At 43.1% G+C, this 15,573-nt stretch overlaps 1 protein-coding gene across 3 annotated transcripts in view; it reads left to right on the top strand.

Annotated features, from left to right (window-relative positions):
• The window catches only part of NCMAP (non-compact myelin associated protein), a 38,753-nt gene extending 26,971 nt beyond the window's left edge, over positions 1 to 11,782 (top strand). For all 3 annotated transcript variants that reach the window (XM_006196785.4, XM_072975099.1, XM_031683816.2), the window contains exons 2-4: positions 3,506 to 3,593; positions 6,677 to 6,761; positions 8,964 to 11,782. In XM_006196785.4, the coding sequence (XP_006196847.2) occupies positions 3,512 to 3,593; positions 6,677 to 6,761; positions 8,964 to 9,105 (309 nt within the window). In that variant the 5' untranslated portion in view covers positions 3,506 to 3,511 and the 3' untranslated portion in view covers positions 9,106 to 11,782. The remainder of the gene's footprint in view (positions 1 to 3,505; positions 3,594 to 6,676; positions 6,762 to 8,963) is intronic.
• The last annotated feature ends 3,791 nt before the right edge of the window (positions 11,783 to 15,573 follow it).

Below are 15,573 nucleotides of genomic sequence, written 5' to 3'. Positions count from 1 at the left end.
ACTAGTTTACATGGCATTTGCTAATTAAATCAGAGGGTGGATTAAAGCATATCCGGCACAAGGTCTTGGCGTGTGGCAGGCACTCGGATGGTGGCTTCGGTCATTTTTGTGCATGTTGGCTTAACGGGGGATGTGTCCGTGGTCGGGTTTGGTTTATCTAGGGATTATGCCATGTCTCTCTCCTGAAATGACCTTTGATCAGTGGCCACCTGTTTGCCTCTCTTTTCTGTTTTTAAAAGGAATTGCGAAAAGGCATTATTGGTGAGTCTTCTCAGCTTGATGTTGGTGAGGACAGAAGCAGACAGTTTAGGCAAATACTTTAAAACTCTTTACGTGCTGAGATGGGGAATGTAGGGGGAGGGGAGGGTCAGGCACCTCTCCTTGGGAGTGGGAGCAGGGTAGGGGGGTGGGGGGTTAGGGAAGGCTTTTATTCCATATTCTCATATTAGTCCGCATTTATTTTTATGGAAAGAATTTGTTTTCCTTTTTTGAGCTCCAGATCCACCTGTCTCTAATTAGTTCAGCAAACATTTACTAGTACCCACAAAAATACTAAGAATTGCCATTTACTGAGCACTTAAAAGCACTTTCCATACTTAACCTCTAACCCTCAGTTCCTTTGGGAAAAGCTACCTCATTTTACTAACAGCCAACCAAGCTGGGAGAAGTTCAGTTACTCACCAAAGTCCTGCCGCCCGGCAAAGGTGAGAGGAGCCAGACTCATTATTAGGGGAGGCAGATAGATGTGAAAGAGAACCAGAAACAGTCACTACCTCAAGGACCTGACAATGCACATGGAAAGTTAACTTCCATACACAGCAACTGAGCCACAGGCTGGGGTGGTGCTTCTTTGCAGAACGCTGCCAGTGGCAAATGGAGGGCAGGATGGCTAATTCTGTCTGGCCGGAAGTCTTCCTGGAGGTGACTGGGCTGAGTCTTGAAAGCTGTGTTCATTTTGGAGGTGGGGGAAAGGTATATAGCTCAGTGGTAAAGTGCATGCCTAGCATGCACAAGGTCCATGAGGTCCTGAGGTCAGTCCCCAGTCCCTCCGTTAAAAATAAATAAATAAACTGAATTACCCCCACCCCTCCCTGAGAAAAACCAAACCAACCAACCAAACAAACAAAAACCATTTTGGAGCTGGAGAGCTGGCAGTGTAGCATGACTGGCCAAGTCAGGCCTGTTTAAGGTGGTCGGGTGACAGGAAGCCCAGCCAGGATGGGAGGTTGGCTGGTGTGGGGAGATCCGGCAAAGCCACACCTGGAGGGGTCCTTGAGGGAGCCTGAGGATCTGGTCTTTGGGAGGAGGGGACAGACAAAGCTGGGGGGGGGGTTTAGACAGAGCCCCACGGCTTCAAGGAGGGCAGAGAAAGTAAAGGCAGAGCCATCCTGTGGTCGACAGGGCCTGGCCTGTCCATATACGGTCATTCTGAGGATCCTGTTGGGGACTTGGAGGGGTCGGGGGACAGGCCCACAACCACCAGAGCCCCTAGCCTGGTTGCAGATGACCTGACCCCAGTGGAGCAATGCTGACCCCTGTTTCCATCGTGAGCTGGCCGAGCCGAGAGGGCTGCAGCCCAGAGGTGAGGACTCTCAGCAGAGGCCCACTGTGAGGACCGGGGAGGCCAGAGCCTGGGGCAGCAGCCGAGACAGCAAAGACCAGGAATGGCGTGGGAGGATGGAGTGGTCCATTGTCCCAGCAGTTTGGCAGAGGAGCCAAGAGTCTGAAACAGAGGGTGGAAACAGCCAGGGAAGGGCTTTCACTGCCAGGCATAGAAGGGTAGATCCTGGGGAGACGATTGTTTTTTGAGCCCAAGAACGCTGTGATTAAGACCACAATCTCTCTCTGTCTCTCACCAGAATGTGAACTTCTGGAGGCCAGGAATTTGTCTTTTATTTCACTAGTATCCCCAGCACCGAGCGCAGCATCAGTCACTGAGTAGATGCTAGACTATATCTGTTTATTGAATACATTCACCCACAGTATACAATGTTTATGGCTACATACCTATGTAGTAAACATTTTAAAACTTTGAGGAAAAGAATACACAGTAATGGTCAAGGTAGTGGTTACTTTGGGGAAGGGAGGAAATGGCATTGAAATGCAATAGGAAAGGAAATTCAACTGTTTTTTTTTTTAAAGCAAACTGAAGAAAATATGATTGCAAACCTTTGTTGAATCTGAGTGGTTCATACATGATCTATTACATTATTATTCATAATTTGAAAATATTTCTTACTTTTAAAAAGAAAACAAATTTATGCACAAATATTTTGTTAAATGTATAGAATATTTCTTCTGCAGAAGATGGAATGACTGTGGTGAGGCCTTGTGGCTTCTTAGGATTACAAATAGACCTGGATAATCCTTCCCTTGATGGAGATCCTTCGTGGGCTTATAAATTGTCAGCCACTCTCAAGCAGAGAAGCAAAGCCTGATTTGTTTCCCTTCTTTTCTTGTTGCCTGTGGTTCAGGGTAATTGTTTGTAATATCATTACTTAGAATGTAATTCTTGGAAGAGGATCTCAACACTTGTTTCTCGTCATGTGACATCATACCTCCTGACTCACTCCTCAAGTACAAGAGGACAGGATTGTGAATTTTGATTCCTCTTGGTGTCAGGGGAAGAAGACACACTGTGCACTCAGAGACTGTTTGGGTCCAAGCTCCACATCTTCTTAGCTGTGTGACTTTGGTCCATTCACTCAACCACTCTGAACCTCAGTTTCTCAGCTGCAAAATAACGTGATGATTGAGAGGATTAAATGAGGTGGTAGATGTCATGTGTGAAGGCACCTATGACAGCCTGGTGTGGGGGAGATGCTCTCTTCCCACTGAGGGTTTTGTACAACCGACCTGTGTTCTCTCTCCTCTTGCTGCACCCCCCACCCCACCCCAAACCATGCTCATCCTTCAAGGCCCGTTCAAATTTGTCTCCTTGAAATATTCTTCACAACCCAATGGCTCATGTTACTGACTATTTAATAATCATATAATCAGTTTTTTCACCTGATTTTTTCTCCCCTCCTTAGATTGTAAAGCTTCTGAAAGCAGGAATACCATTTCAGGCATCATTGTAGGGTGGCCAGAGTCCCACTAGCATGAGACGTAGATGCCTGGGGTTCAATTCTAGTAATAAACTTGGAGCTCCAAGTAGCACCAAGGACTTCAGTTTATCAGTAAAATGGCAACAATAACCTGCCTCATACAGTTTTTAGAAGATCAGTTTAGACATTCTGTGCAAAACATAGTTAAGAAGAGTTTAATAAATATTGTTGAATGAACTGAAACTGCTTTGAAAAATGAAGTTCTTCACAAATGTCAGACCTGATTTTTAATTCCTCATAAGGTATAATAAAAAGAACTTGTGTTTACTTGCTGGTAAGAGAAACTGCATGCTTAAATCTTTTCTCCAGTCATCCAGATGAAGACCAACAGAGGCACCATACAGGGATGATCAAACTTACTCTGGCTTTAAACAAAATTTCATCTTCCTTCTCACCAGGTCGAGATGACCACAGCCACCCCTTTGGGGGGTACCACCTTCTTCTCATTGAACATGACCACCAGAGGAGAAGACGTTCTGTACAAGAGTAAGGTCAACTTGGCTGGGTGGCCAGGGGAGGGAGGGTGGGACAGGTATCCTGGTCAGCAACTGGTGTAGAGGGCAAGAGGTGGGCTCTGGAGACAAGCTGCCTGGGTCTCAGTCTCAGTGATACTGAGTGACCCTGAGCGCATGACTTCACTGATCTGGGACTGTTTCCTTATCTGTAAGTTGGGGGTATTAACACAGCTGCCACATAGGTAGGCGTGAGGGGTAGAGGGGATAATCCACGTAAAGAGCTTAGAAGAGCCTCCGTGCATGTGCAGCATACAAGTACCTAATGAGTATTATTATTACTACTACTTTACTATTATTTTCATTAGAGAGTTTGGGGGTTTAGAGGGCAATGGAAATTTGAATTTCATGTAAAATGTTCCTACATAAGTCACCTTAAAATTGCAGCTACGTTTTTTTAAACATCTTTATTGTGGTAGGAGTCCTATACAGTAAACTACACGTATTTCAGATGTACAATTTGATGAATTTTGATAGATGTATACACCAAAATGCAACTACCTTTGTATTATTTTGGCAAAGCAAAAACATCCCATTAATTTACAAAGGAGTAAATGAATGTGTGGGATGATTTAGTCCTGGGGAGACATTTGCCAGGAACAAGGGGTCCCCAGAAGGAAACATTTGAGGACCACTCTTCAGAAAACCAATTGATTGTATTGGGTGAAGTTTGGGTCCATTTCAGTCATCTCAGGTGACTTGGTACACACCTCTGTGAATGCAACAGGCCTCCCGACTCTGTGTTCACTGTGATGAACAGTGAGAAACAGCTCCAGGCTGTAGTCCTGGCAGGAAGCTGGATTAATGGCAGGACGTGTCTCTTCCACGGAGACCCAGGAAGGGTCGCTCTTGAGACAGGGTCCCACGTGTTAGGCCGCTCTTTGCTGGGTGAGGAGCCCTGACAAAGTACGTCTCAAAACATTTTTGAAGGGAAATGCAGGGTAGAGAGAATCACTGTCAGCAAGAGGAGAATTAATACTGCTTTTATTTAACTAAAAGTCATGGTTCGCAACTAGGCAATTTTGCCCCCTAAATAGGGTTGCCAGATTTAACAAATAAAAATACAGGACACCAGTTAAATTTGAATTTAAGGTTAAGCAATGAATGATTTTTTAGTATAAGAATGTACCATGCAGTACTTGAGACATACTTAAAAATTATTCATTGTTTGTCAAAAATCAGAATTTAGATGGGTATCCTGTATTTTATCTGGCAACCCTACCACCAGGGGACATTTGGCCATGTCTAGAGACATTTTTGGTTGTCACACCTGGTGGGGAGTGGGAAGAAGTGCTGTTGGTATCTAGTGAGTAGGGGCCAGAGATGCTCTAAACACCCTGCAATGCACAGGACAGCCTCACAACACCGAGTCATCCAGCCAAGGCTGAAAAACCACTGGGCTCCCCAGGAAGGAAAGAAAAACAAGTTACTCCATAATGGATTTCCCACCCTTTCCCTTTTTTCCTCCCAGTCTTTCTTTCTATGAATAATTGCACAGTTTTTTTAAGTAAACCTTTTATAAAAAAACATTACATGTGTTTGAAAAAGTACACAAATTATAAGTGTACAGCTGGATAATTTTCACAAAGTGCACACAGCTGTGTCACCAGCCCCCAGATTAAGATGCAGGCCACCCTCAGTGTCACAGAAGTTCTGGTGCCCCTTGCAATCACTATCCCTGACCCCTCACTCCAGTGGACCCATCATTCAGACTTCTGCCACCATACATTAGTTCTACCTGGTTTTGAACTTTGTATAAATGAAATCATACCATGCACACTGTTTTGCATCTGACTTCTTTTGCTTAATGTTAAGTTTGTTTGCACATATTTTAATGGTTGCAACATAATGTGTATGTGTGTATATAATATATTCTATTTTCCATATTTTATATCATCTAAAATGTTCCATATACCATAGTCTTCAAGTCTTTATTATCATTATTTAAATTATAGTATAATATTTCTATGGGATAAGTGTGCCATAGCTTACTTAACTATTCCCATATGAAGAATATTAATAATGTAATAAACATTTTCATTCATACAGGTTTTTTTCTGTATTTGGGATGATTCCCTGTGATCAATTCCCCAGAATCAAACAGATTGGTTTGAAGTATGAATCTTTTTAAAATGATTCTTGATGTTTTCAATATCAGTTCTGGCAAGGATACTGATCTTGAACCTAAACCTAAAATGAGAGTTTGACTTTGGGATTGGCAGCTGATATTGAAATTAGAATCTGAGATATTAAGCTACAAGGACATTCATCATAGCCTTGTTTTTAATAGTGTAAAATTGAACACAACATGAATGTCCTCAACAAACAATTGGTAAACAAATTATGGCACATCAAAATGATGGAGTACCATACAGCCTTCAAAAGTCATAAAGAAAAATACATAATTACATAACAAGATGATCAGGATGTTTTGTTATAAAACAGTACATGGAAATGATTCCATCTTTATCAAGTGCATATTTTTCCATATTTGTGAATACTTCCTTAAGATGGATTTTCAGACATAGGATTAATAAGTTATTCAGAAAGATGATAGATATTTAATATGAGTATGTGCAAAAACATGACCACATTTGTGAATGGAGACATGTAGACTATCAGTGGTCCTTGGGGAAGTGAGGACTTCATCCTCCCCTTCTTTTTGGCCTGTATTTACATTTTCAAAATTATCTACAAAAATCACATATTACTTTAACATGATCAAAAAGAGGGAAGGGTGTTTTGCTGGCCTGTTTCACAAAAGAAGTTTGAAGCTATGTTGGGGCTGATAAGACCAGGACTTGGCCAAAGGCAAACTTTTGTCAGGTAATGTGCTAAGGATGTGGCCCTCCAAGCCCCACGGGGGTAGAGGTGCACTGCAGCTGTAGATGTGACTGTCCTGGGGACAGCAGCGAGTGTCCCAGGACATCGCATTCCCTCCTCCCCTTGACCCAGCGAGGATGTGAGGTGCCACGGTACGGGTACCCCTCAGTCTCCAAATCCTTCCCTGCATTTCAGTTGGCACATTTGCCGTCTCCACTCCTCTCTTCCTGGTAGGTTCTGGAGCCATTGTTGCTGCCATTGTGGTGGTTGTCATCATCATCTTCACCGTGGTTCTAATCTTGCTGAAGATGTACAACAGGTACGGGATGCCCTGGGATTTGGAGCTGTCTGGTCCCTTCAGTGATGTCAGAATGGGTGAATGATGTCAGAATGAGTCCATCGTCAAACGCACTAACCCTCTGTGGGTCCTTTTTTGATGTCTGTTCTGCTAGAAGAACTTGACAGTGACCAAATACTTTTGTACTTGGAGAAATATTTTTGAAAATATCGTAATGATAATGACCTTGAGCTCTGTGGTAAACTCTTGTATGTAATTTACAGATAATAGAGGAATGTTTTAATCCTCTTCTTTTGGGGAGCCCTCTGCTAGGTTGTACTGAGTGAACCACATAAGTATTTGAGGTGACAAACCCTAGAATGTACGTACTCACAACTTTACTTTCTGGAGCCAAATAAGAGGAAATAAAATAATAGGAATTGATCACAGAAAGAAGAAATGTTGTGATATCACCTTGAGTGTTATCATCTCTAGTCACAACTTTGCTAGAAGGTTATTCTTTTCGGGGAAGAAATGAAAATTAAAAAACTAAACACAATCGCACCACCGAAGACCTGGAAGCCATTGAAAAAAAAGATATCATAAAAAGGTATTTATTGATATGGAAAGCTGTTGACAACGTATTGTCAAAATTTACAAAGCAGTATGTACATCGTGATCATACACGTGGGTTACACACATCACCACCCCAGGAAGGCGCAAATGACACACAGCAAGGTGTTAACAAGCAGTATGTCTGCATAATGGCATTGCTAGTAGGTTAGTTGGTTGGTTGGTTTTTGCAGGGTCAGAGGGTGTGCATCTCCATTCATGCATTGTTTTTGTAATAATATGAATGTTATGTATAAAGGTAGCTAAGAGTTACTGTTCTCCTACTATGTGCTGAGCATGGTTCTAATCTCCTTATGTGTATTAACTCAATTAATCTTCATAATAACCCCACAAGATGGGTACTTCTCTATCCCCAGTTTTATAGACGTGCAAGAGGCACAGGAAGATCAAGTAAGATGCCCAAGTTTACTCAGCCCTAAGTGGCAGATTTGGGATTCAAACCCAGTCCATCTGGTTTCAAAGAAAATACTTCCACCAGTAAACCAGTATATAATAATAATAATAATAATAATAATAATAATAATAATAATGATAATAATAATAATAATAATAATAATAATATTTCAGACATCAGTTTTTAAATCTTTGGGGTATTACAATTTGGGTCTGTTCTAAACCAGGAAGTGGCGTCAGACCCCGATGTCTGCCCTCCATTCCTCTCCATTATTGCTGGAGCTCTGAGCCCCTCTTCTAGTTTGTAATTTGAATAGAGACTCCACTCACCCCTCCCTGTTTAGAGTGACGCCTGGGCTGGGAACTGAGAGACCGGGGTTCTGTCTTTGGTTTGTCAAAAGCAAGTGAGTCATTTACCCTTTCTGTGCCTCAATTTTGTCATCATTAAAATAGAAGGATCTCCACATGTGATCATCATGTCATGGTTACACTGAAGAATGCCCTTGTTCTCAGGAGTGAAGTGGCATGTCTGCAACAAACTCACAGATGGTTCACAATTTTTAAAAACTCTGTGTATGTGTGTGGGTGTGTAAATAGGGAAAGGGAAATAAATCAAGTGTGGCAAATTGTTAACAACTTGTCGACTTCAGAGAAGGGTATGCAGGCATTAATTGTACAATTTGTGCAACTTTTCTGAGGATTTGAAATTTTGAAAAAAGACATGATAGGTCAACAAGATGAAATTTCACCTGGACACTAGACTTACTGATTGTTGTTAGCCCCTGAATTTTATGCCACATGAAATGAAACCTAGGATGTCCCTTGTAAGTACATTCTCTTCTCAGCTATGTGAAAAGTTCTTAAATATTTCCAGCAGCAAACTCAGCAAACATCATGAGGCTGCAAAATGTAACTTACAACTCTGAACAGAAAAAAACATAGTATCTTCGTTTGGTCATTAATAGCCACTTATCTGACACTTTGCTCATTCATTAATAGGAAAAAATAAAATTAAGTACCTAACCTAAGTTAAACAAAAAACTGAAGGGACAGACTAGCTGGTCTAAGATCTCTTCTAGCTGTAAAATGCTGTGGTTGGCAATTAAGCAACATGATTTAATGACAATCTACATTAATCTCCCCGCTGAAGCTATAGTCACAGCCCGTTCCCCAGGACATACAGGGGGATGACTTAACCGTGTGTGTGTTTCATTATAGGAAGATGAGGACAAAGCGGGAGCTGGAACCCAAAGGCCCCAAGCCAGCGTCCCCTTCTGCCCTGGACCCAAACTGCAACAGCAGCCAACACCCTGCAACTGTGACCTTCAGCCCTGTTGAAATCCACGTGGAGACTCGGTGACACCCACCCTGGAGCTGTCTCGGCCACTATCCAAAGAGCCTTCAGTCAAGACCAAGAAGCGCATTTCTCCTCCGGCAGCTTCATTCTAAGTTCCTTCCAGTCAGGTCAACAGGGGCATCTCTTATGCGATTCCTGATGCTTCAGGCAGCCCCTAACCCCGTCCTGCCCTGCCCTGCCCCACCCCAACTCGGTCCATATCCCTCCTGCCACCCTTCCAAAAAACTGTGGAACATTCTTTCATCATCTGAGGAGGTAGAGCTATGTTGGGAATCCACTGATGTGGGTTTGGTGGTCTCCCCCCAAACACAATAGCTAGACAGACAGGCAGACAGGCAGACAGACAGCCCAGGAGTCTTCTGGTCTGGAGTCAGGGGTCAGGGCATGTTCCTGAGAGAGTGTGCCCTGGGATTATATCAGAGTAAGGACCATATCCACAGCTTTGCGGAGCAAAATATTCAAGCCCACAGTCAGGCATTGGGGAACTAACTTGGACTAACTAGCCAGAAAACCAACTCGCTAATTTAGAACTTGTTTTAGTACTAGATGACCGCTAGCACCACATGACGACTGGTCAGCACATTTCCCTCTCTAGGAAAGGTTATGGGAAGAACTGGAGTCTTCTCCAAAGGCATCTAATTCTTTAGTGAATAGTCAGATAGAAGGCATAGGATGACCCTGAGGAAGGAAGAATGGCTTCTAGGTTGAAAGCTTGTTGCAGTGTCCATGGGCCTGGAATGAGCCTGGCGACTGGTCAGGGTCCTTCTTCCCCCTCCCCGCCCCGGGGGCTGGATTAACCTTGACTCAGTCTCACTTCTCGCCTTCCTGATATTTGGACTTGAAGCAGTCCTCAGTCTTCAGTTATCGCCTTGCCTCCAAGGTCCTTGGAGACTGATTAGATTAGAGTTCTATTTGTGTTACCTCTGCCCTTCCTGGTCACCTTGCAAAGATTCAGGACATACTCAGAATACCACATTCACAAACCATTTCTCTGGACAGAGATCATCTCTTTGACTCCTTAGCCTGGAGAACAATCTATTAACAGGGGAAAACATTTGGGGATTAGGAAGACTTGCCTTCCAAGCCCCATGGTTGTGTGGCTCGGAAAAGTGCTTTGACCCCTCTGTATGCTGTTTCCTAACCATAAAATGGGAATAGCATCTGCCTCACTGGGTACCAAGTCAAGGACTTAATAAAGCAGCTTGGGTGGTGCCTGGCACCCAGCAGATGCTTTAAAAATGGGAGCCAGCATTATTACGAATTTCTTCTATTGTAAGACATACATGTATTCCCATTTTAATGAATCTGAAATTAGAATATGTCTTAAAATTGATGAGTCCATTCATGAGGTTGCCTTTTTTTTCTCTCTCAAAAAGCTGATTTTAATCAATTGTATGTTTTACAATTGAAGACATCTTGGATACAGGTAATAAATCTGTATTCTGTTAGAGAAAGTGACACCCTCTGACACTCTACTTTAAATTCTAGGAGTCTCTCTTTCTTGGGGTTAGAAGTCCTTTTTGAGGGAAAACTGAGGCTTCAGAAAGTAAGAAGCCTGACCGAAGGTCATACAGTTCATGCCATCCCACTGCAAAAGTGCTCCCTTGACTGTGGAGAAATACTGGCAAGTTCTTTTTCCTCAGACTTCTTTTCTCCTAACTGTGTTTAAATATCCACCAAGCACCAGATACTTTGCAAAGTGCTTTCCCATAAGTTATCTCATAGGATCTATTTTCCTCAATAACCCTGGAAAGTATTATTTTTTCCATTTGCCAATAAGAGTTTCAAACTCAGAGAGATACACTCTCCTAAAGTCACACAGCTAGCAAGTTGCAAAGACAAGACTCAAACCCAGGCCTCTTTGACTCCAAAGTCCATCTTTTGGTGATGTCACACTCTTCCCTAACATCCTGGCTCAAAGAACGTGGATTTTTTTGTGAGACGAACAAGAGGAGGACAGGCTTGTCCGTGTGTCCGAGTGGAGGTCGGCGGGTCTAGCTTCCACACCCAAAGTGGAGCAAAACCACTTTGGTAACCTCCTTTGAGCCTCCGATTGTAGCCACAGGGGCCCTTTCTGAACCCATTCAGGCTCTTAGGAGTCCTGCATCATTCCTCCTACCACTAAGGCCAACGAGCAAAGAATGAGATGGCCTCGAACCAGAACAAAGCCACTTAATGACTCAAACCCCAAATAGATATGTTTCCCAAATGTATTCTTCTTTTAAAAAAAAATTGTTTGGAATGTTCTAGCCCTAAAACCAAACTCTTCTGCCCACAGTGGACTCTTCCTGGAATGACTAGAGGAAGTACCCTCTAGTATACGTTCTTTTGCTAAAGAAAGCTTGGAAAGGAAAGAGGGGGAGGTAGAGAGGTGGTCAGGGAGGCAAAGAAAAGGGTGATAGTGTTTTGTTTTTGTCTAATGAAGATAACTCAGTCATCATCCTTTAAGGGCTCCTGTGTCCAAGTGAGGTGCTACTAAACACAGTAAGCCGTGGCCCCTGCTCTCACAAAGCCTGCAGCTGGCCTCCTGAGGCAGGGGTTGTGCAACACTGTCATTACCACGTTTCTGACAGGTGCCTTTCCTAACCAAGCAGGTGCTGCCTTATTGGGTCACTGAATCAGTAAATGATACTAAATGCTTAAAGAAAAAATGCCTAAAAATAAAAAGGTTTAAATCAAACATTTGTTTAGTTGATTTCAATTAAGTTCAGAGCTGACAGGTACCTCTTCTAAAAACTTCCTTTCCCTGACAGTACAAATAGGGCGCTGCAGGAAAGCCGGAGCTGTCTCAAACGTGGCGTTCTCCCTTCTACAGGATGGAGGAAAAGTGGGTTGCCATCAACAGACCTTTCCGTGAGGTAGAAACCTTGCTAACTTGATTAAAGTTTACCAAAGGAATCCTATCACAGCCTGCTGTGACCATCAGGCATGTTGAGATGCCAAGATCTGGGGACTCCCAAGACTGTGGGAGGCATTAGAATGGAACCCAAATCACCAATAACGATGTTTCCCACTAACTAAGCTCCTACTGGGCGCCAGGTATATACTGAGCCCTTTCTACCCACCAGCTCCTTTAACCATTACCATTAGCCATCCTTATTTCTATTTTTGGGGTGAAGAAACAGGTGCAGGGAAGTAGCTTGTCCTTCGGTGATGGCAGTGAACATTTGTCCTTCTTTTGGACATGTTGAGTTCATTTGGCTAGTGTAAGAATTAAATGGACACAAGACAGATTAACAAGAAGGAAAAAATTAATCATATGCACAGAGGTCTCATAGAAATGGGAAATGGGACCCGTGAAGTGACCAAAGCAGGCTGTTTATGCAAGTATCAGTTTCAGACAAAGAAACAATTATTTGTGAAGGTTTAGCAAAGCAAAGGGGCTCAAGCTTTGGGTAGCAGACTAATGAAGAAGTAACAATGTTTGTATATACAGCCGTCCTAGCCTTGAATTCCCTAACTCTGATGATAAAGATGCTTTCTGTCCTCTTGGTACAGGGAAGATACTTTCACATGGGAGGTTTATTTCCCACTATCAGGGAGAACAAGAGGTGCAAGAGAGGTGTTTCTTTTTTTTAATATCATTTGTTTCCCACCAGCTATCTCTCAAGTAACTTTAGTTCAAAATAACCAATAAGCCATTGTGACATATATTGGGGCAGGCTACTCTGAGGTCCAGCAGTGACCATTCCTGTGTTTGGGAAGTCCTCTACTTTAAGATGCAGGACCACCTCTTGCTATAAAAGCTGAAAAGGCCAGACACTCATTTTCTTGGAGTCCCTTGCAGCTAGGGTGAGGCCACATGACCTAGACTCTGCCAATCAGATGCTCCTGCCATGGACTTTGAATCCAGAAATCAATAACATCAATGGATATAGGAACTGTGCAGAATCTGCTCTGGGGGCAGGGGTGTTGGTACCTCCATCTCAAGAGGTGGCCACATCAGGGCTTTGAGCAGCGGTGGCAGGGCATCCAAGAGCCCAGACCCAGTGTCCATGGAGCTGGCTATGTGAGCTGTGCACGACAAGGACAGCCACGGGGTCCACACCAAACTAGTTCCGTAGTGTGATTTGAAGCATCCTCCCTGGCATCACGTGTCTGAGCCTGGTTTCCTTCTAGAAACTCCAGCGACTACCTGATTCCCTTTTCTGCTTAAACCAACAAGGTCACATTCTGCTGCTTGCGGCTCAGCTCTGTATGGCTGTAGGGTACTTACTCGTGGCCACCCAACACTCTTGCACTTTTCATGCAGTTGCTTCTAGGTGAGTGCTCAAAGGACCCCTCCCCCCCGACACACACACACAAAGAGCTGTGAAATCACAGAGGCTGTAGAGTTGCCACCAATTACACGTATGCCAGAGACTCTGTGACTTTGTGAATGATAATGAGGGAGTGTCTCCAAAGAACCTGGAAGAATGGGTAGGATTTTTTTAAGTTGTTGCTGGTTTTTGTTTTTTTTTTTTAATTGGAGTATAACACACACACACACACAAACTGGGCAAATTGTGCAACCTGCATGAAAATGAAGGAATAAAGAATTACCAGCACCCCGGCAGTCTCCCTTTTCCTCCTCCTCTTCTGCACACCTCCCACAAAGAGCACCCACTACCCTGACTTCTACCACCACAGAATAACAGAAGTAGAATTATAGTGTAAAGTCTTGATTCTGGCTTTTTTTGCACAACATGGTATTTGTAACATCTGTTCCTATGGTCACCTGTAGTTGAAGACCTTTCGTTCTCATTGTGGTAGCATTTCATTGTGTGACTATAACTACGTGTTATTTATCCATTCTACTGTTTGATGTACCTTATGAGTTGTTTCCAGTTTGGGTCTGTAACATGCAGTACTGCCATAAACATTTTGGTGGTCATCTGTATATTTCTGTTGGGAATATTTCTAGTAGAGTAATTGCTGGATAATAAGGTATGTGTATATTTAGCCTTTGTCAAGAGTACCAAATCATTTTCCAAGGATTTGCACTAATTTATAGTGAGGTATGAGAGTTCCAGTGTCTCTACATGTTTCAATAACACTAAGATATTCTCAGGCTCTTTCATTTCACTTATTCTCATGTATGTCCAGTGGTCTCTCATTATGGTTTTTATTTTGTATTTCCTGATAATGAATGGAACTGACCACTTTTTCATATGTTTATTGGTCATTTCGATTTCATTAGGTTTCATCTTTTATGAAGGTAACTTTCCATTCATCTGTCCATCCTTTGTATTTGGTTGTTTCCTTTTTTGTTATGGACTTGTATTCTGGATATAATCCTCTGTTATTCTGTGGCTTGCCTTTAAAAAAAAATAACAGCTTTATTGAGATATAAATTACGTGTCATCAAATTCACTCCTTTAAAGTACGCAGTTCAGGGGTTTTAGTATATTCACAAAGTTGTGCAGGCATCCCCACTATCCAGTTCCAGAAAAATGTTCAGGTCACTTGTTCCTTCTCTCTCGCTCACATTCATAAGTGCACACCAGGCGTTGCAGATACGATGATGAACAAGACAAATATGGTCCCTCAAACAATTAAACAAACAACTACAATAGAGAACAATTGTTATTCTGATAGAAGGAAGTTCAGGGCGTTATGTGAGCTTCTTGTTGGGTCATCGAGCTCAACCCCAAGGTTGGTACGTCGGGAAGCAGGGTCCTTGGAAGAAACAACATCTATAGTAAGAGAGAAAGATTGAGCAGGAGGGAGCAGGAGAGGAGTGGGAGGAGAGGAAGAGAGATAAAGAAGACAGCCCTGCAGGAGAGAAAAACTTCAGCTGAGCAGATGTTGAAGGAAGCAGTGGGAGATGGGTGAGGAAAAGGGAAGAGAGGCTCCAGGATGAAAGATCTTTAGTGTCTCGCTATTTTAAAGGCAGTGGGAGCCACAGAAGGTGCTGGAACATGGGGGTGACAGGATCGGTTCTGTGCCTTAAGGAGATTAATACTGCTAGAAGTGCAGGATGGATTGGTGTGGGAGAGCCCGGAGGCTGGGAGAACAATTTAGAGTCTATTGCAAGAAGTAACAGGAGCATCTGTGAATCCGTTAATTTTAAAATGCCTTTTCTAAATAGCCCTCTAATTGTGAAGTTTTGTTCTTTTTCCTTTTTTAAGTAGCTCTTGGTGGGTGTGCAGTAACCCAACAAAAATGTCTCCAGGAATCGACTCGAGCCCACTGGATGGGAGCACACAGCGGGGCATTGTGTGGGTTCTGTAGCCCTTTGTCCCAGGACACCCATTCCCTGCACAGAAAATTTCCTGGCAAAAAAAGCAAACTGCTGTGGTTCAGCAGATACTACTGTCCCAGACTGACGGCCCACATTTGGAAGAAGCAGGTAAAAACAAGAATGACCTTCAGGTCCCCAGTGACATGAAATCCTCTGTCTGATTCCAACACAGGTATTAGCAGAGAGGGATCCTTCCCGGCTAACACTCAGTCTCTTGAATGAATTTTACCTGGGCCCCGATGCTCTTA

The sequence above is a fragment of the Vicugna pacos genome, chromosome 13, assembly GCF_048564905.1.
Source record: "Vicugna pacos chromosome 13, VicPac4, whole genome shotgun sequence".
Lineage (NCBI taxonomy): Eukaryota > Metazoa > Chordata > Mammalia > Artiodactyla > Camelidae > Vicugna > Vicugna pacos.
The sequence above is the reverse complement of the archived record's forward strand: the minus strand, read 5'-3'. Positions and strand labels throughout refer to the sequence as shown.